At 42.3% G+C, this 22,296-nt stretch overlaps 1 protein-coding gene across 2 annotated transcripts in view; it reads left to right on the top strand.

Annotated features, from left to right (window-relative positions):
• Positions 1–22,296, top strand: part of LOC124072958 (mitochondrial import inner membrane translocase subunit tim16) — a 106,453-nt gene that overhangs the window by 10,192 nt on the left and 73,965 nt on the right. For both annotated transcript variants that reach the window (XM_046414772.1, XM_046414770.1), the window contains exons 8-9: positions 21,465–21,548; positions 22,094–22,176. In XM_046414772.1, coding sequence (XP_046270728.1) covers positions 21,465–21,548; positions 22,094–22,176 — 167 coding nt within the window. The remainder of the gene's footprint in view (positions 1–21,464; positions 21,549–22,093; positions 22,177–22,296) is intronic.

The raw sequence follows: 22,296 nt of genomic DNA, 5'->3' as shown, positions 1-22,296 counted from the left end.
ATCTGGATGTTTACATCAGGTGTGTCCGTGTTGAAGTTAGGGGTGAGGGGTGGGGTTTAAATAAAGCTCTCGACATTATAATCGCCTGTAACAGTTTTGTAAGGCCGGGCTGTACGTTACTTATGGTTGATCCGGTTTGATGGGGGAACGTTAACGGGCTTAAACACGTGCGTCACGTTTAAGTTCTAAGCTAGTCTAGTGGAATGGATTTCTTTTAATTGTGGGTCATTACAAATATGCTGAGTCTTTAAAAGTAGTCACTCAGTGAAAAAACAAGAATCACTCACCGAAATAAAAAACACACAAAGATGCATCGATAATTGCTTTGTAGGCATCCGAATCGTAATCTAATCTTGAGGTGCCCAGAGATTGGCATCGCTATCTGAAATCTCTTCTGCTTTTCGGCAACCCATCGCGAGGGCTCCGTGTGTCTCTCCCTCACCAGACATGCAATGCAGACATTCAGCTTTTCAGCAGCGCTCCAGATCGCTCGAATAAATGCTATTCCAGGTCCTCAGTCACTCTTCGTACCATGTTTAACAAATGACTAGAAGTAGTTTGAACAAAATGGCAATGATGTTGCATGTAAATCACTTTGTGCGGCTGAAAGGTTTCATTAGTTCAGATTGAATGAGTGTTGGGTAGTCTGTCTGTCTGAAACAGCGTCTCCAGTAAGAGCCCAGCGGTTACTGGTGGCGGGGATGTGCCGCTGGGACGTTCCAGCCAAGTCTGTGGCATTTTTGATTTTATTAGATAGTTGAGAGTAGTGAGCAACAGCCCTTATGGGGGAGAAGGAGAGGAAAAACATGTGACAAAGGTCTCAAGTAATATTTTGATCCATGAGTAAGGTTCAGCTTTTTGTTAAGTGCTTTAGACAAACTCCTGGACAGTCTGTACTGTATTAGTAATTACTTATTAACTACAGTATTAAGATAACAAATATTTCATTTCTACTTTATACTTTAAACTTCAGCTTCACTTCAAAGGCAAATGCTGTCCTTTTTACCAAACTGCTCGCAGGTTGTTGTGTTTTGCTGATGAAAATCTGATGTGACTCACACAGAAATGTTCAAGGACGATGTCATCTTCTTAAGTTGTATTCACATTACGATCAGTCATGTTCGCTGACTTCCTTCCTCACCCTCTGATTCCCTGCATTTCCCTCGTCACCCCCCCAACAGCAATTTACTGACTTTTAATTAAGCTAAAAGGTCACTACAGGGGGCGGTGGTGCAGTGGTTAGCACTGTCGCCTCATAGCAAGAGGGTTCCAGGTTCGAATCCCAGTCTGGGCCCTTCTAGGTGGAGTTTGCATGTTCTCCTTGCATGGGTTTTCTCTGGGTACTCCGACCCACAATACCAAAAACGTTGGTTAATTGGCTACTCTACATTGCCCCTAGGTGTGAGTGTGAGTGTGAGAGTGTGTGGTTGTCTGTCTTTGTGTGTTGGCCCTGTGATTGACTGGCGACCAGTCCAGGGTGAACCCCGCCTCTCGCCCGTAGTCAGCTGGGATAGGCCCCGTGACCCTGACGGATAAGCGGTATAGTAGATGGATGGATGGTCACGTCAGGTAACCAGTCCGCATTCACCACCTGTGTCTCAGTGTGACTGTGTGGTATGGCAGTTGCACAGCACAGGACAGGAAAGATTTAGCCCGGGTGGTGAGGACAGCACAGGGGATTGTGGGCTGCAGTCTACCAGATCTGGACTCAGTTTACACTGCCCGAGTCCAGAAGAAGGCAAGACGCATTGCCACAGACCCCACCCACCCGGGCAACAAACTGTTTGTACCGCTTCCATCAGGAAAGCAGTACAGGAACATTAAAACCAGCACCAACAGACTCAGGGACAGCTTCTTCCCCAGAGCTGTTAAAGCAATAACCCCCCTACAGTGAAACACTCATACACATAGTCTGGCACTAGTGCACTTTGTTTTATCTACCTCACTCTGTATTCTGCATTTTGTACTTTGTATTTTATATTTTTATATTTTCTTCTAAGGTGTGCAATTTTTTATTTTCCTATTTATAAGTGTGTTTTGAAGCTGAGAATCTGCACAAAATTTCGTTATGCTTGCATAATGACAATAAAGACTCTTGAATCACCTGTCAGCGGTACATGAAAGCTGCGCTATGTGTGAACACTACCTCAGTGTTTGCTAAGAGATCCATGTGTATTGTTTTTAATTTAGCGAGTAACCACGATGAAAGACAACGCAAATTAAGCTGTTTTGATTTTTGTTTTTTGTTTTGTCATTTTGGAACATAATAAGACTAAAGAGCAGAGACCCCCCAGCATGTCCGAAACAAAATTGTAAATTTAAAAATGGTCTGTGGTGTGAAAGAAAAAAAAAGAAAGGTTGCTCTAGAAAGCTGGACCACCAGGACACAGAGAGACCATTGAGCCAAATCTACTCTACTCTCTCCTGCTCTCTCTGTGTGCCCTCTTTCTTTCCCACTCTCTCATTAATCCCTCTGGTCTCACTGCCATGGAGAGGCAGAACCAAGTAGTGAAGAGGCCTGAGTCAGCATCTGCACATGGCTTCACCACCTCAAACCGAAGAGGGCTTAGAACCCAGATCAAAGTCGTTAAACGCTTGCTCTTCCCTTTTTGGTTTTATGTTCTCTTGCTGTCTTGTTCTCTTTGCCTTTCTGTCCCGAGCAGAGTGAGCAGAGCCTCACGGGGATGTGCCGCTGGGACGTTCCAGCCAAGTCTGTGGCATTTTTGGTTTTATTAGATAGTTGAGAGTAGTAGATCCATCGTCTGTGAAAGGGTGCAGACGATGGATCCTAAAAACGCTGAAACACGATGAGGCCAGTGATTTGAATGCATAGAGAGGGCAGAAGACACAGACGCACAAAGCAATGTTAAACACCATAAGCACAACGCAACATAACATAACACAACATTTCACATTGTATCAGTGGTTTACAAGGCGATTCCACAGGATTGTTTGTTTATGCACAATGCGAGGGCACAGTACTTTCTCCAGTTTGGCGTTTGCTCATTTTGTTGTTGTAGATGCAATGTGATTGACGGGGAATGGCCAATCTGGCCACAAAGTAAATAGAGGGGACGGAGACTTTTCCAAGCTATTTGAAATTTGGAACCTCACTGGGAGGTCTGTTTGGCTTCATACATGAGAGCTGGTTGTCCTCATCAAGACAAGCCACAAGTCTTCTCTGAAGAAAGATACCTTATGAAAATCTGCCTTAGAATTTTAGAGTGAAGCACATTCAGTTTTTTGAGTATTTCCCTGTAATACTCAAACAAAAGTGTGCATCCAAAGCAGCCAGATTAGAGACAATAAGTGGATGATTTGGACTTTGTGGAATTTGTCCAACTCTGAAGTTTTTCAACATACACCATTCATCTTTATTCAGTCTCTGTGAGAATAGTCTGTCGTATGTGGACCCCCACCCCACCACCCCCTCTTTCATATAGCTCCTGAAGGAGCTCATGTGTGTCCACTGTTGTCCTCGTTCCACCCGTGGCAGAGTGGCTGAGTGGGGCTGGCTCATCCCTGTGGGCAGCACTGAACTGGGTTCTCCTCTCGCCAGGTGGGGTAAATATAGGCCCTAATTACAGCCCTGCCCTCGCTGTATTTACGGGAAATAAGACCGTGCAGGGAAATTAAGGTCTTGGACAGGAGGAGCAGTATATATCTATAATCAGCTCAAGTGTGTACGTATGTGCATGAACATGCAGATGGTTGTTTTTAGGTAGCTGGCATGTTTGGGGGGGACAGCGTGTTTGTTCATTTGGCATCCTTCCTCTCCAGCTCTCTCTTTGTTTTGTAGTCTGTCCATTTAGAGGGCATTGCAGCACACATTTGAGCTAATATGATTTATATGTTTTCCAACATATCTCAACATATCGTAGGGAAAAGTAAAAAGGTGTGGACTTAAAACCAAAAGCATCTGTTAAAAGGCAGTGTCAGCAGAACTGTGGTTAATATGGTGTTATTAAGTGATCCAATTAGTGTGACAAAGTTTTTAAGATTGTTCTCAAATCTTAGATATAATTCAGCAAAGTGGTGAGTCATCAAGCACTAAAGATAAACATTATATGTAACATTAAAACTGTTGTTTTACTCTCCTGAGTATTTTGCCCTCGCTGCCATAATATCCCTATACTGGCCTCTTACTTTCAGATGTTTCTTTCACATCTCGGTGCATTTAGGCCTACGCCCAGCTTTCCTGTGCAGGGCTACACGACTGCTCGGATCTCAGTGAGAACAGACATATGTTCTGACCTGATCCTGGTGGGACGAGGTGTTTCATGGATGTAAGGACACGTGCCTTAGCGGGCAGTTGAGTCTCCTCTCCTGTATTATTGTACCTTTGATCTATCCCCAATGTCTGTGTATTTGCTGAGTGTGTCGTTCTGTATGTGAGTGTGTGTGTCTGTGTGTATACCATGTGTTCTTCAAATTACAGTGCTGAAAATACCCCTCATAGTTTTGGACCAGTGCTGGCCATAGAGTTGTCGATCTGTGGTCGCTGGAAGAGGAGGGAGACAGGAAAAGGGAATAGTTTGCTGGACTTGGGGGCCAGATTCCTCTTTTTCAGCTCAAGCTTCTGCTGCTTTGGGTGAAATTAGAGAGGACCACGAGATGCAATGGGTTTGGACCTGAGGAGGGAACGCTTGGCAGGGCCAAGGAAAAGCACAGTGGTTTCACTGCTATAGGTGGCTGAGAGCAGCCAGTTATACCATCGTTTATATCCTGACATAAATTACACAGACTGAACTCCCTGGTAGGTGTGTATGTGTGTGTGTGTGTGCCTCCATACTTGGATTATTCATAACCAGCATATAAACTACATTTATGTGCCCATGTTGTCTATGCATCTTTGAATTCTTATAATCAGGAAAGTGTGTGTGTGTGTTTGGAAAGTGTGTGTGTGTGTGTGTGGGGGGGGGGGGACGTGTTGGTTCATGTTCAGATTTCTCATTAAAGGCAGAATAAACTACCAGCACACACAGTGAGCTTTGTGTGTGTGTGGACAGACAGCACGACGAAGCTCTTTGACTGTGACTGTTGCAGAGGACTGCAGAGGAGTTGGTGTCACAGGTGTAGACCCAGAGGGAGAGCCATGCAGGAGAAGAAGCATTCACAGAGACAAAGTGAATGGAATAACTTATTTTTGCTGCACAGTGTATTGCCCATGTATGAGAAATGGGAGCATGAACCAAATTGCTGGTAGTGTTTTCTTCTACTTGGACAGGCATCGCTGTCCCGTAGATTTCAGTTTTGATTACCTGTATTACAGACAAACCTGTTTGTTGGGAGGGTTGAGGTTATTAGGTGAAAGGTGGTTCATATATGCAATAAAAAAAGCTGTCTTATTTTCTCAGATTTATGTATATTTGACATTCTCAGAATTTCTCAATTTAGGATTTGCAAGGGGAATTTGCCTCGGCTAGCAGCCACACCACTGCTGCCGTGGCTGCAACATAAACCTTTGGGGCAACGCTGATTGTCACAAATTACGGCTATATAATCTGTGTGCTTTTTGCCACTCAGGTGCCACTGAGGTATTTGGTCGAAGTATCAGACAACATTACAGAAAGGATTCATATAGAGACAGACCTAAAATACTTCTGTTAAACCAGAAACACAAAACTTGCTTGAGAAGTCGTCTCACTCTGAAATCTCACGAGAGGTGAGTTGTCGCCCCATTTAGATTGTTGAAATCAGCAAAATGCTCTCATGACTTTGGCGGTAAATTCTTGCTGGCAGTTCTTCCAGTTAAACTCTAAACTCTTCTCTTCAACTCTGACTCAATTTTCCACTGCCGTCTTCCTGCAACAACTCACTTCTTGCGGGATTTCAGAGTGAGACTTGTGTTCCTGATTCAAAAAAAAAGGATTTTACGCTCTAACAAAAAAGACTGTCTTTTTGTAAAACAAATATCTCTGGGCTTCTGTGACTTAACGCCGAGTATTTTTTTCTGCAGTTTTCTGACATTTTATAGATTAACTGATGAATTGTTTAATTTCAGTAATAATCTACAGTTAGTTGAAGGCCTGCAGTGCAAACGTGCGCATGAAGCAGTCGCTTAGGTTTGAACCCAAGATGGCAGACTCAAATAGAGTAAAGACTGTCATATAAAATCTTCATTAGATGTCAATGCACATGTGGAAATTCTTTTCTCATTCCCAAAAATGCTCAGTATTTGGTGGTACCAGCACATTATTTCCTCTGACAGAATGTCAGCTCTTGCCAGAGAATGAGATTTTGATACTTCTGATACTTTTGATACCGCAGAATGAAACTTGTTTAGAGTTTCAAGAGTGTCTCATAATAACAGCACAGTTACACAGAGTCAGCATTGTGAAATGTGAAACATAATGTCTGTAAAGAACAGGAGCTTATTCCAAGAATATGATTCTGCCTTACTCAACACTGAGCTCCGAATTCCAGCTACACAAGCTGCTTAATGTGACCTAAAACCGAGCCAGAAATGCTTCTGTGTTTTAAAAACTATTTACAGCTACAGCAGATATACCCGCTGGGGTTGGACCATGGCCACTTGTGATAACTTGATTTAATGATCAGTCTCTCATACACTGTTTCTGCATGTGTAAGGCTGGCTGTTGAACACATATTTAGAAATCTGTGTTTAACATCAGTTTCTCTCAACGTAAACATGAGACAGCAGAAACATTCCTCTGTACACACAGCAGCATTCTCATCATAATATTTTCACCCCCCAAATGACTGTGTGATGGCATAATGCACAGTATTGCAAGATAACATATTAAGAAATTTGCAAATATTTCGTTATTTCCCTTGTAGCAACACCATGATGTACTCACATTCTCCCCTGAGTGTAGGAATCTCAAGGTTTACCAATAATGCTCATGAAAAGGACACCTGGCAAGAAATATGTCTTTAATTCTGAAGAGGTCCAGCTGCCAATTAGTAGGTTGATTGTCATCTGGCTGATGAAATCCCTGCGACCTGTGACCTTCTCTTGGCTGACAATAATGTACCATTGTGTCAGCTCTGATTAGTCAGAGCTTGGCTTGACATTTCAGCCTGTGTCATGCTCATGAAAATGTTATTCTTGTGTTAATATACCTCAGATGAGCTCATCTCTGCCGCTCTATTTCTTCATTAACATACATGCAGATATGTATGTTCCCGTCTCTCCCTCCACTGTGTCATTCTTGTGGTTTGTCTCTTTCTATATACTTGCCTCCTTTCCCAGTTGACCCCATGCATGGTGCATTGTGAGCATACCTTTCTCCATTAGACCCTGCTGAGTTCAGGACCTGGTAATCGCCAGCAGTTAACTCAGCCCAGATGTCATGGCTGCCTCCATTTACTTTTTGTCTTTCTACTTCACTCTCTCCATCTTTTAGCTCCCTGTGTTACTGGCTGCCCCACTGCCATTGTTAGTTATTGTTTTAGGGAATCTGCCTGAGCTGAAAGTCAAAGAAAGGAAAAGTCTTTCCTAATGAGGGAACAGGATTTGTGCTGTCACGGACAGCTCGGCAAAACAGTGGCATAAAATCTGGATGGAGTCTGTCTCATTTACGATTGATACATCAGTGCTCAGTTTTTCTAACCTAAGTCCTCTATGTACTCATTTTCACTGTAAACTAAGAGATAATGTTTCCTTGGGTTTGGTTCGATGTCAGATTTTAATGAGGTTTTGCGTGTCTGTGTATAAACAAAAGGACAAGTTAATGAATGTCGGTCAGCCTGGATGCTGGAATAGAGAGATGAGCGGGTCAAGAAGTGCGAGGTCGAAAGAGATGGGGATCTGGAGATTTGAAGTTTGAAGGAGTTTTAACTGCTTCAGCAAATTAACAGAATTTGTTTCTTTGGGTGGGTGTGTGTGTGTGTGTGTGTGAGTAAGTGTCTGTGGGTGTGTGTTCTGGAGGTAGTGCTGAAGCTTTTTTTCTTGAGGAAAGGCGTAAGAGTGGATGCCAGCTGGCAGCAACAGAGCTCTTTGCTCACAAGTGTGCGTGTTGTTTGTGAGCAGAGGCCTCATTAGTGTGCTGACTGCTCCGGGACCAGCTTCCAATTATTTAAGGCCTCATACGCACACATGTGGGTGACACCTGGAGCCAAAAATGGATGGCAATTCACTCTTACTCCTGCTGTCTCTTGAGAGGGAAGATTCTTTCTAACGGGAATGAGTGTCTTCTTCAGCTGTCTTAATCTTACTGCGAGCTCTCGGACCATACGGGAAAATGAAAGGTTAAATTAGGATTAAAGCTTTCGTAATGAAATAATTATTGTTATTTGGTAAATGAGATCAGCTCACAGGGGACTTGCTTGTTTTGTGGAGTCATCATTTCCCCCACAACACGCATGTGACTTCACCTCAGTCTGCCCTCTTTATCTCTTGACTTTCCAGGAACTACAATGTGGCTTTAATCACCCTCTGCATTGCTTTATTTCTACTATCCATCTTATTTAAAACAGCAAATGTCAGTTTCTCCGTTTTGCTTTAAACTTGGCCAAAGTTGTGCTGCTGGTCCTGGAGGTATTACAGGAGGAGGGAGAATTCAGCCTTCTTCGGCATTTTCACAGCCAGAAAGGCAGAATGAGGTGTGAATTGGCTTGTTTTTGATCTTCTCTGCCCTGTGTTGTTTTGCAAATGATCGGTTGCTGTGGTTTGTTTGTTAAGTGTGTGTGGTTTTAGGGGCATGCAAGTAACATAAGGGAGCAGACACTGTTATGTGTGATCTGTCGTTGTAGTAACGGTTGGTAGAATTGTCTGGGTCCGTTAGTCATTGTGGTGGTTAAATACATGATGTGTGCATATAGTGACAGTATCTTACATACACTATATAGAAAAAAGTTCTAGGTAGCAGTTCAGGCAGCATAGCATAGCATATCAGCATAGCAGAAGTTGACCCGTTAGACTGTCTGATGATATCTACATATACATCCTTATACAGTAGGCTCCCAAAGGACAGAGCGAGAACAAGAACTGAGACACAGATGAGGCCAACCTCAGAGAGCCCCGAGGGAAATTAAGTGCAATGTCAGCTCCATCTGAAGCTCCACTTGCTGACCCGTAGTTTGACCAAACGCTTGTGCTGTTTCACTTAACATATCCCGGTCAGTCAGTGCATTTCAAACCCGTGTTGTCTCCATATGCCAGCTTAATCACACTGGTGGTTAGTGAAGAGGTCAGGCAGTGGCTCTGCATATGAGAGATGAGAGACAGCCAGACAGCCTATACTTTTCTCAAGTGGACATCTGATTGAGAAAAGCAAGCAACATCTTATGTTTTTGTTTTCAAAGCTGCAAAGCCAAGTAGTATTGTATATTCTGCAGGCATGCCCAGATTTAAAACTTCTGTCTGACATTGATTACTGTAAATAATTTATTGGCTATATATGACCTGGTATATGTCTAATCATTTTATTCCCAAGAGTTTCCATTATCTCAGCGGTCTCCTGCAATTATTGGAGTAGTCACAGAACTTCTAATCCAATTCTCCACTGTACAATTGTTGAGTCGAATGTCTAACTTATTATATTTTGAAGAATTAAAATGATTGTATAATTGGAGATAATTGGCAAAATAACAGGACAGATCAAGTTGAAAGGCAGTAAAGTGGTATTTCACCAGAATCTAGCAAATCATAGGCATAAATCACTGACAAATGAGACAATTTTAGTTTAAACACTGTAGATTTAATAATAATATTGAGAACTTGCAAGTTTAATGAAATAAATCTCTTTTTTTACCGCCTTGGCCATTTTTCTATATTACAGAATCATAATTAACTGACCAAAATTAAATAAACAGATTCACCAGTTAGTCATGATCAGTACATACGTACAAAATAATTCCCCCTGTAGTATCTCCAGGGGTTGTTTAAGAGAAATGCACTGTATCAGAGTGCAGCTGCTGTTTACCACAGGTTATGAGAACAGGACACAGGTGTGCATACCTGTACTGGCGCTGAATGTTTTTCTTCTCGGAGGCCAAAGAAAAGGAGTGGTGTTCATAACGAGCACAGGGGAAAAAGGCCCCCTATGCTCACCGTTTCTGTGAAATCTGGTTCACACATGTCTTATAAACACCACGTCCTTTTCCAACAAAAGTCAACTTGGGTCGTCTTTTGCTAATTGAGCTTCTTAAGACAACAGTTTCTGCTACAATTTGTGGTCTCATGCAAGAGCCAAATAGAGGTTCTCAATGACTGAAGCTGTAGGGTAAAGTTAGCATTTGGGAGGCCTTGGGGTAGTTGGAACTGTTTGTTAGCACAGTGAAGATGAGGTATTTAATCAAACTGTCTCTCGGCTTCCCTCTGCTCTGTTGCTGCACATAACAGTATGCCAGGGGTCAACACTCGAGCTCTGGGCACTGAAATGATACCCAGTCTTTAAACAGTAAAAGCCTCTGCATTGGCTAGCATTTTACACATTTGATCTCATCACACATCGATGTCCCTTTAGGCTAACACCTGCTGCTGTAATTATAATCACATTAACCTTGTTATTGTACCATTTGTTGAAGACCTTTGCTGTGACATCATTTTTCAGGTCCTTGAAGTGCAAACAGACAATAAGTTAACAACATGCCTATCCCCTTTGCACAGGGTAAAGGATTCAATGAATATACATGACATGAACATGACATGCCTTGCACACATGTGCCTAATGAACGAATATCACTGTGCACAATTCATGGTTCTGTACAAGTGTGTGGGGGTACTTTGAAGATGTGAAGCCACTGTGATGTGGTTTCAGGGAGGGAGTAAAGCCAACCGACTGTATCCATGGCAGCTACGAAAGAGCCATAAATGACAACAGACACCAGAGGGCCGGGTCAGGCTACAGGGACTGAGGGGCCTCGTGGTGTCTCCAACAGTATGGGCATGACTAGCTGTGTGCTGTGTGCTCTCACTCTGTGTAACACACCCCCTTTTCATAAGAAACCCTCCCAAAGAATCATCTCTTTGTTTTTACGGAGCAGGTCTGGCGTGCAGATTCTCATCAGCCTTGGGTGTCGGGAGTTCCTGCCGTCGTCAGCAGGCACCATTCCTTCCTCTGTCATTAGTGCCCTGTCCTGCCCCATTGATCTCTGTTTGGATTTAAAGGACCAAGCCACTAAGTACATCTCAAGAATATTCATTGCTTGAAGCTCAACCACAATAAGCATCAGAAACCTTGAAGATCATCAAACATGTGCTTGAAATCTCCACTGGCTCTCTTGAGATTCTTTTGGACTGAAATTCAGATTTGGGCAAGTCAGTGGTCCCGTTAATCATGTTAGTTCCTGGAACCGGTTAGCTGTGTATGTTGCTCTGATCCAAGACTAGCCTCTGTGACCTTGGGTAGTTTCCCCACAGGAAGGCCTCTGCCAGTAGGCACATTAGTTGGTGCCCTTGCTCCCACAGTGTAGTGCAATTGGTCCAATCTGTTGTCCCCCCCAGGCCCCAGAGAGGGCTGACCAGAGCCCACGCTGGCCCGGTTGGTTGGCTGGTTCTCTGACTGTGGCCACACGTCCCTATTAGCACCGTGACTGAATAAACACAGCCTTCCTACCACTTCAGTGTTTCCTTTAAACTGATTTGTTCGTCTGGCCTGGACCAAAAATCCAGTTTTGCGTCCCTTAAGGAAGACTCAGTGTTGAGTTTGGAAAACATTTTATGACATCCTAATGTGTGATTCATGACTCTGGTAATAACATTAGACAACACCATGGGATTATGGGATTATTTACTTCGTATAAATTCAATTTTTACACTGCTAGTTTAGCTTTTTCTGGATGCTTTGAGAGTGAAAATAAATGTCCCATCAATCTATTGTTGTTGGGCAGATGATCTCTTCTCATCTGTTGTCATCCAAAACAAGCAAAAAAACAAAACAAAAAACAAGTGATCTCTTGAGTGAATGATTGTGAGCTGACAGAAAACAACCTGCTCTTGTTCGGGCTGGGTAATGGTTTTTACACCTGCCCATTCCTCATCAAATACACATGCTGGATAATATTACGCCTTCACCAAATAGCCATGGGCAGGACATACAGTACTTGCAATGTCTGATGTTTGATTTTTATGTGCGTGTCCGGCCACCTGCATATATTAGTGTCACCTAACACCAATACAAATATATGAAATTTCCTGACTTATGCACTTGTAGCCCTCTTCATTTGGGGGATATGATAAGTGTATGAATTGAAATGTTGATGACAGAACAGAGGCTGCAGCAAACAAATGACTGCTGCAGCAGTGGAGGTGAAGTAGCATAAAGCCAGCTCTTGAAAGCCAATACTGGTGAGAAAGAAGGGCCTCCTGCATTGCACTTACCAAAGTGCTTGTACTTAACAACATCCATTTCTCCTGCCTGTGGTTTTGGCTACTCAAGGATCAACCACACATCTTATCCTCAATGCATTATTTTCATTTATAGACTTGTTTTTTTTACCTGTGAGGTAGCTCTTTTGACTTGCTTGTTCATTTTTTTCTTCCTTAACATGTTAACCTTAGCTTTCTTTTTTATTTCTGTCGTTCAGTATTCACCAAAAGGGGAGCAGATCTCTTGCTCACGCTAAGATTTATTTTTCCATGGGGTAGAATGATTCCTAGGGCCAGTGTTTTTTCCTGCCATCCTAAAACACAGGGTGACGTCTTTGTGGCGGGCAGTCGGTGGCAGTCAGTCTCTCAAGAAGTCTCCATGGTGCACAGACGCTGCGCCAGCTCTCTGTTTTGTCGGCCAGAAACGTGTAATTATTGGTGCAGATATCATTAGAGAGTTTTCCGTGTGGAAAAGGTTAGTGGATTAATCAAGAAGTGAACTGACGGAAAACTCATAGTCAACTATTCTGTTAACAACTCGTCAGATTTTGTGTGGTTTTGTGCAGGTTTTATCCAGTGACCGTATGTAAAGATGAACGACATGAGAGTTTCAACATCTCCACAACACCACTACACGCTTCTAAGTGATGATTGAGAGAAATTGTTTTGTATGATTCTATACATTGTTTTTAAGAGAATTTCTTCATATTGTACATTTAAAGACTAAACAATTAATTCAGAAGATAATCTGTTTTGTTAATAATTGTTACCTGGAGCTTTAGGTGTGTGTGGGTGAAAATAGGAGCTTTGTTTATTGGCAAATTGGGGCTTTTGGATCGGTCATGTTTTTCATTCTTTCTGAAGCCAAAAATCAGACTGTAACAACATTCATGACAGCATTGCAACTGCCACCTGATCATAAAGGATATATAAGATATATGATACATAAGACATGTGGTGTTTGGAGAGTGTGAAGGATGAAATCGAGGAAATCTCCCCTGATCCCCATAAGATTGATGTGCCTTGTGCATAAAACCAAAGGCACAATATTCTCCTTTCTTTCACTGTTCATCTCTTCGTTACGCTCTGTGTCTTAGCTTTATCCCTCCACGCTTGTTCCCATTAAGACTAAGAGAAAGTGTGTAAAGACTGAAAAGAAAAAGAATCCAAACAACTGGCCAAGGGGAAAAGACTTCTGGATATCCCATTCTAGCTGGATACTATATTTAACTGGGGGATCAGTCCAGTTCATATCACTTGACCCTCCCCTGGGGCTGCAGGTCTTGCCTGGTGTCTGTAAAGTAGACTTGGCCCTGTAGCTGTGCTCATTGTCCTGTTGGCTAACATCTCAGCTACTTTTTTACTGCACGGTACTTTTCACTTGCTGACACAAAGGAAATGAAATGGGGGAAAGAATGACTCCAGGCAAGACAAGTATGAGAAAAGGATCATGGCAGTAGTAGTCAGACTACAATTATTTTATTTCTCGTGTGTTTTCATGTCACTACTAAAGAGCTGTTTGCAGATCGCATGTGTAAGCTGACAGGTTTGCTCGCTGTGAGTTCAACATGCATGACCCTCGCGTGTCAGAGAGGTCACTGCTCAGATTCATGTGATTACAGCTGCACCTGAGGATTTATTCCATGGTGTCACTTCCTTAGATCACATTCCCTGCCCAGCTTCTGACCTTGCACATTAATTTTCATTTTCAGGAAGGGAGAGAGCAGAGGAAGGAGAAGTATGGAAAAGTAAGAAAACAGTGTGTGACTTCTGGACTATTTGGAGAAACGAGCGATGAAATGTTAAGATGGTTCCAATTAATGAAGAAAAAGTGGCGGTACGCGGCAGAGGAAATGAAAGAATAAAATGGCTGGTTTAATTTCCATCTCCTACCCCCCTCTAGATTTCTTCTTCTTTTTCCCCATATCTCTCCTATTTCTAAAAGCCTGTCTGCTTCTGTTAAGTGAAACTTACATTAAAGATAGTGAATCCTGACTCAGAAACGTGAATTAAATGGGCCATGAAGACAGAACAGGATGGAGAAAACCCAGTAATTGCTGAAAAGACTAATTAGCCGTGGATGAAAAGACTGGGAGGAAGACTGTTTCAGGGGTGATGAAAGCTGCAAGGCAGCGGTTATTGATCAGAGCAGGGGAAATTAAAGGAAAAGAATGATGATTCAGTAAGAAGAATGGAAAGACAGAGAGGAGAAAATGAGGAGCAGGTTGAAGAGATGAGTGACTGCAGCTGGGTCTGTATATGGTTTAGTGTTGCTGATTACACTCTACACAACACAGAGGCAAGAACTGCTGAGGAACCAGCAAACAGACTCCTTTGTTACACAGTCCCTTGGGTGGGCGGGTGGGTGTGGGGGGTAGGTGCATATTAAACATTTAAAGTCTTGCGATCATCTTTTAAAACAAGTTACAAGGCATTTTGTAGTTAGATTTTGGGAAATACGCAGATTAGATTTTTTGCCCAATGTTTGATGAGGAAATTGATGCTGCTCCAATGTCTGTTTGATAAATGTGAAGCTATAGCCAGCGGCCAGTTACCTTAGCTCAACTTAAAGATTGCTTATTGGAGGATATAGCCAGCATGGGTTTAGGAGGTGATAGCTGGCACGGCTATGCACAAACACAACTTGTCATATATAGATTTTTATTTTTTATGTTTTAACCATATAACCATATAATTAGTGAGGTTTATAGGTGCTGGGAGGTGTATTTTGTTACCTTAACGCAGAGCCAGGCTTTTGCTTTGTGCCAAGCTAAGCTGTCTGACCTCTGGCTACAGGCTTCATATTTAAGAGGCGTGTATGAGAGTATGATCTACTCAACTAACTCTTGAAAGCAAATAAGTGTATTTCTGAAAATGTTGAACTGTTCCTTGAATAAAGCTGAACTGCAGAAGCTATAATAGAAAAAACACTTTAACCTAAGGGGATGATATTTTGATGTGAAATGCAAAAAAAAGGGGGGGGGGGTCATAACTGACATTTCCCCAAACAAGTGTTATCTGACTAGAAGATCTGCCGTTATACTGCTTAATAAAACTGGATGTAGTTGGGAATCTCTCCCAGGACACTAAATTAATTCCTGCACCACTGGCACTCACTGTTGAATACATGTGCAGCTGATCTACAAAGACTTACACTGACAGACAGAACAAGAGTCAGTGGTAGAGACAGAGGGCGATGCAGAGATTGTTATAGTTCCCATATGTGCATACAGACACCTGATATTCGTCCCTTTGGGTGAATCAAATTCTCCTTGAGTGACACAGATGTGCACTCCATCCTCCGCAGTTCAGAAGTTAAATATCTGTGGAAGAAGGACAGAAGTGGATGGAGTGATCCTCATTTGTTTATATTGGGAGAGGATATTTAATAGACCTATAAAACTATAATTGGCGGACTGCTGACTGGCACTTTCCTGTGTCTACATCTCTGTCTGAAAAGCATTTAACCGTTGTGTAAATCCTGCCTGGTTTCATCTGAGTTGGATCTGCATTATGATGGCCAGTGATGTTTCCATCACTTTGTTTTTCTTCTTCTTCAGCGTTCCCTCTTTCTAGTTATAGTGCATTTAGCAGTCTGAAAAATATTTCCCCACATGCTGATGCAGACACCTGTATTGGTCATTTTTCTTCTCCCAGGGGTGATGTCATTTCCTCTACTTCCTTTATTGTGTGTGTGAGCCAGTCACTCAAACAGGTGAACCTGATTCTTTACACATCCTCCTTTTTTTGTCAAATAATGGACAATTTCTCTTTTCTCTTTCTCCGTCCCTGTGCGAATTCCATCAGCTTGGATCCTTTGTTCTGCTGCTAAGGAAAACATTTGCCCTACCCGCCCCCTCCATCCTTTACTCCCCATTTGCAAGTGTGTCATGATCGATTTGTAGCATGTCGGTAAAGCTCAGCCTCGATGAGGGGGGCTCTAGGTGAATGTGAGTTAAATTTATGTCTGCAGAGGAAGAAATACTGTTTGGCAACATTTATATACATACAAGGTCCAGATGTTGTGTCCTCTGGCTGCCCCGGGGTGTTAGTAGTAAGACAGCTCTCTGACGGCTGTGTTACGCTTCCTTAAGCTGAAACACTGTTTATTGAGAAAAGGTGAGTGGAGGCCCAGTGCAAACCCCTAATCCACACTTGTATCGCTCCGGCCGCCAAGCCCTGATGACATCTTTATCAAGAGACTCAAGGCTGCACGTGCCTTCATATCCGGATGGAGGATGACATCATGGGCTGTCTGCCATGAGAGACATCAGGTCAGTTTATTTGCCTTCAGGCCTGAAGCTGGTTGGCTCAGGCAGCGTAGTGAAGGCCTGAGGGATGCTGTAATGGCAAAACTAAGTCTGTCTGCTCCAGAGCCAGTTCATAGAAAGGTGATATATTTTTAGTGTTTTTTTGATCCCCCCAAAGGAGAAACTTCTCTTTTCAGTTCTCTTCACTCCAAAGACAGATTTAAATGTTTTAATGCTTCTGTAGAGTCTTAATTGCCTTTTTAGCCAGGCTAGTGGTTTGGCTGTAGAGAAATTTTGTGCAGATATTTATGGTCCTTAGAATCCAGACTTTGCTGATTTCCTGATTTTACGTCTGGTGCTTGCAGCAGGTTTGCGTACATGTCTGACATCTGTTTGATGGATTGCCATGAAGTTTGGTGTAGGTATTCATAGAGTTGAGAGGATTAATCTGAATGACTGAGGTGATTAACGTTTATGATTTGGAGTAAAATGTTTCATCTATTCGATGAAATTCTGATAGCCTTATTGATCGTCTGAATTTTCTTCTAGCTTGCCATCATCAGCTCAAAATTTCAACTTGTCCAGTATTTTGGTATATAGCTAAATATGTCCAGGTACCTGTTCGACAGTGAAGAAGTGAGGAAGGAAGTCCATTTGTGAGTAACAGATTAATGTGATTTAAAGACCAAAACACTGCACAACAGTCAGTAATATTTTCAGACAGAATTTTGCCAGTCACTCCAACTTTCATTTGAACAATTGTACACTAGAAATGCAGAGTTCATATTACTAAGTAACATACCAGGAATGTGCACTTTCATGTTTGTGATTGCCTCATACATGACGCCTCATTGCATCGCAGCCAAAGTTTAGCCTGATCCAGGTTTTTTGCTCAGCAGCCCAGTGTTATTTTGCTGCAGCCCCTGCTTTGGCAGCTACACTGGTTCCATACAAATGAGAGGTCTGCTTTTTTTTCATTATACAGGAGTCAAGTCGTCCTGAACATGGCCTTTGCTTGATTCACCTATGAGGCTGCTTTGCAACTCATTAGAGAGTAAATCCGATGCAGCTGGGAAACAGAGACATCTTTCTGACACACTGATCTGGTGCTCACAGATCAGCATGACTGAATATGGCCAAAGAAATGATGATGCAGAATTTGTGCTGCTTACTCTTGCATGCAGTATGATCACAATTGGAATCTCCTGCTGTTAGCCAGGAGTATGAATCAGACACCACATGTTAAACAGACCCTGAGCACATTAAAACAGTCAGAACTCAACTTGTTCCTACTTTGGTCAGAGTGCCATAGCTGCATTGTCTTGCCCCTGGAAGGAAATCGGCCAGTGGTGCGGGTGATGAACAGCCCAATGGCAATGAATTCTCTCCATGTCTGTTTATACCGTGCTGGCTTTAGCCGTTCTCCTTCCCCCGCTCCTCTCTGATCTATTGCTTTTTTGGAGGTCTTGGTTTACTCTGGACCTCTCTCATACATCTGGGAAAATTTTCAACCGACTCCCTTTCAGGGACTTATCAAGGCAAATATGAGTTCAGTTACCTGCACGAGGCATACCGGCTGACTGCGGCTTGAAAAATGATCTTGAGTCACTACTTAAATGTTTATTCAATGCAGGACTTATTATCAACTCTGTCAGTGCTTTGGTGGTGCAACTTCTGAAACGTGTTTGGTGAGCCAGGTCGGTAGAGTGTGTTCTAATTCCTCTTAGTGGATAAAGCTATTTGGGAGCACATCAGAAGCCAGAAAACATCTGTTTTGCATACAGATGGTGTCAGATTAAACGCTGGTATGGATAAAGACGTCCCTGAGAGAGGTGCAGAAGTGCACATGCGAGAATTTCCTCTTTAAAGAATTTCCCTTCGGGGATAAATAAAGGAATTCTGATTCTGATTAAAACGCATGATTTTGACATCAGCTCTCAACATATGTAACGATGTCAAGTCCGCTCAAAGCTGAAAACAATAAATTTGGTTTCAACCATCAGTTTGGCCAGTAAGCACACATTCAGCTGACTGTTTATGATTTACAGTTTGTTCTGCCTCACTGACAGGGACGGTTCCAGCACAGGAGTCTGACTTTTCCACTGAATATAAAGCTTATGCCAAACATTTTGGAAAATAACCTTCAATCCTCTTCAGCTCAAAATTTATGTCCATTTCATCTCTGTATCCAGGAAAGGCTTATGTGATACATAGCCTGTATAGCATGAAAATGGGTGTTCTTTGTGCAAGTTGGAGAGGAAATGTGTAACATACCTCTGCCATACCTGTGCCTTAAGAGTGAGAACCAGTAGCTGGTTATCTTAGCTTTGCATGAAGAGAGCAAGCAGGGAAAACAGCTAACCTGGCTCACTCCAGAGTTCAAACATACACCTACTTACACCTCACTAATTTACACATTGTATCTGTTTAAAATGAGTAAAGACAATCAAACAAACAAACAAAAAAACAAACAAACAAACAAATATATATATATATGTATATATATATATATATAATATTGTATGTGTGTGTGCATGTGCTTGCAAAAAAACAGAGCAAATGGCAAGTCTAGCATTGTCACAATCATTTTTCATTTATTATACTCTGGTAATTTGTAAGTTCAAACATCATTCGGGTATTGTTTACAACAGAGCACAAACTAAGCAACATGATCTTTGGGAGGCCGCATGTGCTGAGTCACCGCCCCGAGTGGTTACTGATCAAAAAATGATTCATCCCAAAATTAGTACCATATTTCTACACGTCTTTATCTACTAAACAAGATAACATCCAATTGCACTATTCCTATGGGAAAGGGAGTGGACCATTAAAATTCCTTTTCATTGAAATCAATAAAACAAAAACCAGCAGTTCCGCTAAGATGACCGCCCATGTCCTACATTTTCTTCTGTCCCCAGAGCTCCTGCTTCACCCGGAGCAAGCTAACATATGTTTGGGAAGGGCAAGCAATGGTGAAATGTTTGATTTAGACAGTTTAAATCAATTTAAATAACCAGACCCTCGATTTTTCCATCTCAGCAGTTGATTCTCAAACCACCAGGCTGAACATGTGGCAAGAGTGACGTCAGAAGGGACAGAAAAGGAAGTGAGGTTTGAGTTAGATTTGATAAACCCCACATGTGTGCATCACATGGAGTTAATATTTCTGTGTTCATCCCTATTTGTCCGAACATTAGCCACAGTTGTGCTCACTGGTTTCAAGCACTGTGCGTTAATGGAGATTTTACAGAAGGAGTCATCAGCTACATTTGTTCAATGTTCTTCAAGACAGTTTGGGGACAAGACTTAAAACACACAGAAAAAGCTCAATTAGCCTTTTGTTGTTAAAAATTTTTACTTTCTTGCAAAATTAATGTTATTTTTGGACGTTTTTTATCAATAACACCAGACTCCTAAAAACTAGATACTTGACTATAAAATGCTCTCAGGCCTCCTTCAAGGAGCAAGTCCACTTCCCGATCTCAGTAAGCAAACTACATAAAAAAATAATCCTGTTATTTAGAACAGGTGAACTATGAATTACAAACTTTTTCACTTGCTGCCAGGGGTTGGCAAGCCAATTGACAATCACTCTCAAGACAAACTGGGCCTCCTTCACTGGTGAGTAACTTTAGATGGGTGCATTTTCAGAATTCACTCATTAATATTCTTTTGGCTGCTTATGGCCCACTGGTCACCATTTGATGATCACAGTGTGGAGCCTTGTTACTCTGTAACATGCCTCGTGCTCAGGGGTGCAACATGGCAGCTCAAGTTCTCCCCATATATTTTTGCAATTTGTCATCTGCAGCCATTTAACAGTGACATGAGAGGAAGGCGGCACGCTTCTGTCGAGAGGTTTTGAGTGCTGAGCCGTAGAAAATAAGCCTCTGTCATCCCGCCATACACGGACATCCAGCCACGTTCCTCAGAGTTAGGTGCAGCCATAAAAATGACAACAGTAATTTGGGGAGACACAGTGGGCCGGGGGGCTAAAGGCTCCTGTTCCATGGAAACTTCATCGCTGACCTCCGTGTCTTATGGGACAGCTCAGTGTAATTCTAGTATTGGTACACAGATACGAATGGGCTCGCTGACTGCGGCTGTGAGGCTTTACACGTAGGTAGGACCTGACAGATGAGCTCTAAATAGCACGATTTTGCGGTGCTTTAAAGTCCTGCTTATTTAGAAAACGCACTTTTAAAGAGTTTACTGACAGTAAGGCTGAGTAAGCCATGTGTGTCTTGTACAGTACAGTACAGCTACAGCTTGATCCAGCAGCAACACAGTGTTGAGGACAATGTGTACAAAATCCAGCACATTAACTTACTCACATGGCCCCTTCACTTGCCTCTTGTTTTTCTTTTTGTTTTCACGTTACATATCTTTACAAACATGCACATTCTCTCATTTCAACAGTTGTTTTTAGCAGTTAACTCTCACAACATGTGTCATTTGCATTTGAAGACCAGCCATCAAACCCAGCAGGGCAATGCTGTTTGGACACATATTCCCCATGGAAACATTGCAACAAACTCTCAATATCATGAACACACACAGACGCAGTGTCACAGTTTGGTAATCTAAGCTGCACTCAGGGCAGAAGTCACCTGTCTGCTACATCAACAATAACAAGTGCTCCTTTCATGGGACAAGTCCTGTTCTGTCCAACCACAGGGATCTGTCAGAGGCACCTCGGAATAGACCTGTTTGTCTTCTTTCCTTCCTCTCTCTGTCTTTTTTCTCTTCTTTGCAAATCATTCACTCATCACCCACCTTGTTATCTTGAACTATAAACTCAAAGTTATGTTTAAAGTCAGGGTTCCTCATAGAGACAATAAAGAGACGTAAAATGTAGTTTATTTGTCTTTATTTTGTTGTTCGATTAAAATTTTGCTTCTTTTTTGTTTTTTTTGTTTTTTTTTTTTGTCTCACAGAGTGCCAAGTGCCTTCAGAGCAACAAGGATTCAAGGATCCTGTGGGCCAAAGACGACCATTTGCTCACCACAGGCTTTGATATGGTGAGAAACTCTGAGACAGAGCTCTGTTTCTAATGTCTGTCATTTAGTAATGAAAAAAGTACATGATGTGTGCGGTTGTAGGGTTGTATCCGGGCGAGTTTATGAGAACCAACACGGATTCCAGTATTCCATTAGCAACTTTTGTGCTACTATGATGCTAAGACAATGATGGCAATGGTGACGAGGGAAGTTTACTTTTCAAGAAAATATCATTTGCACACTGAATATTGCAATATTTTAGGTGGAATGCAAATGTTTAACATGGTTTTACTACTAAGTTGCTAGTCTTGTTGATATTATCAATTCAGTTTGACTGGCTTTGTCTGAAGTCATTGAAGTCTGTATTTAAGATTTAATAAATACAGTATGTTCGGCATAGCGCACATACTTTTGACTTTTATGTACAGAATTCTATTCTGTGCTTCTGAGATGAGCATATTGATCTAACATGGCTGTGTATGCTCTATGTCTTATGTGTCACCTCAATTGTCGATGTGAGTTTTTGTGTCTAAAGTTCTTAACCTCTCGTGTTGTCGTGTGTGTAGATGCGTAGTCGGGAGGTGAAGCTTTGGGACAGGAGGAATCTGAGCTCTTCGGTCGGCTCGGTGTCACTCAGCACTTCCAACGGGTGAGTACATCAGGGTGCCACGACTGTCCCTCATAACTGACACGGTGGCAACACTGACCGTGTTTCACTTTAACGTCTCTCAGTAAGACGGCGGGAGGTCATGTGTTGCATTACAAAGTG

Source organism: Scatophagus argus, chromosome 16, assembly GCF_020382885.2.
Source record: "Scatophagus argus isolate fScaArg1 chromosome 16, fScaArg1.pri, whole genome shotgun sequence".
NCBI classification, from domain to species: Eukaryota; Metazoa; Chordata; class Actinopteri; family Scatophagidae; genus Scatophagus; species Scatophagus argus.
The sequence above is the reverse complement of the archived record's forward strand: the minus strand, read 5'-3'. Positions and strand labels throughout refer to the sequence as shown.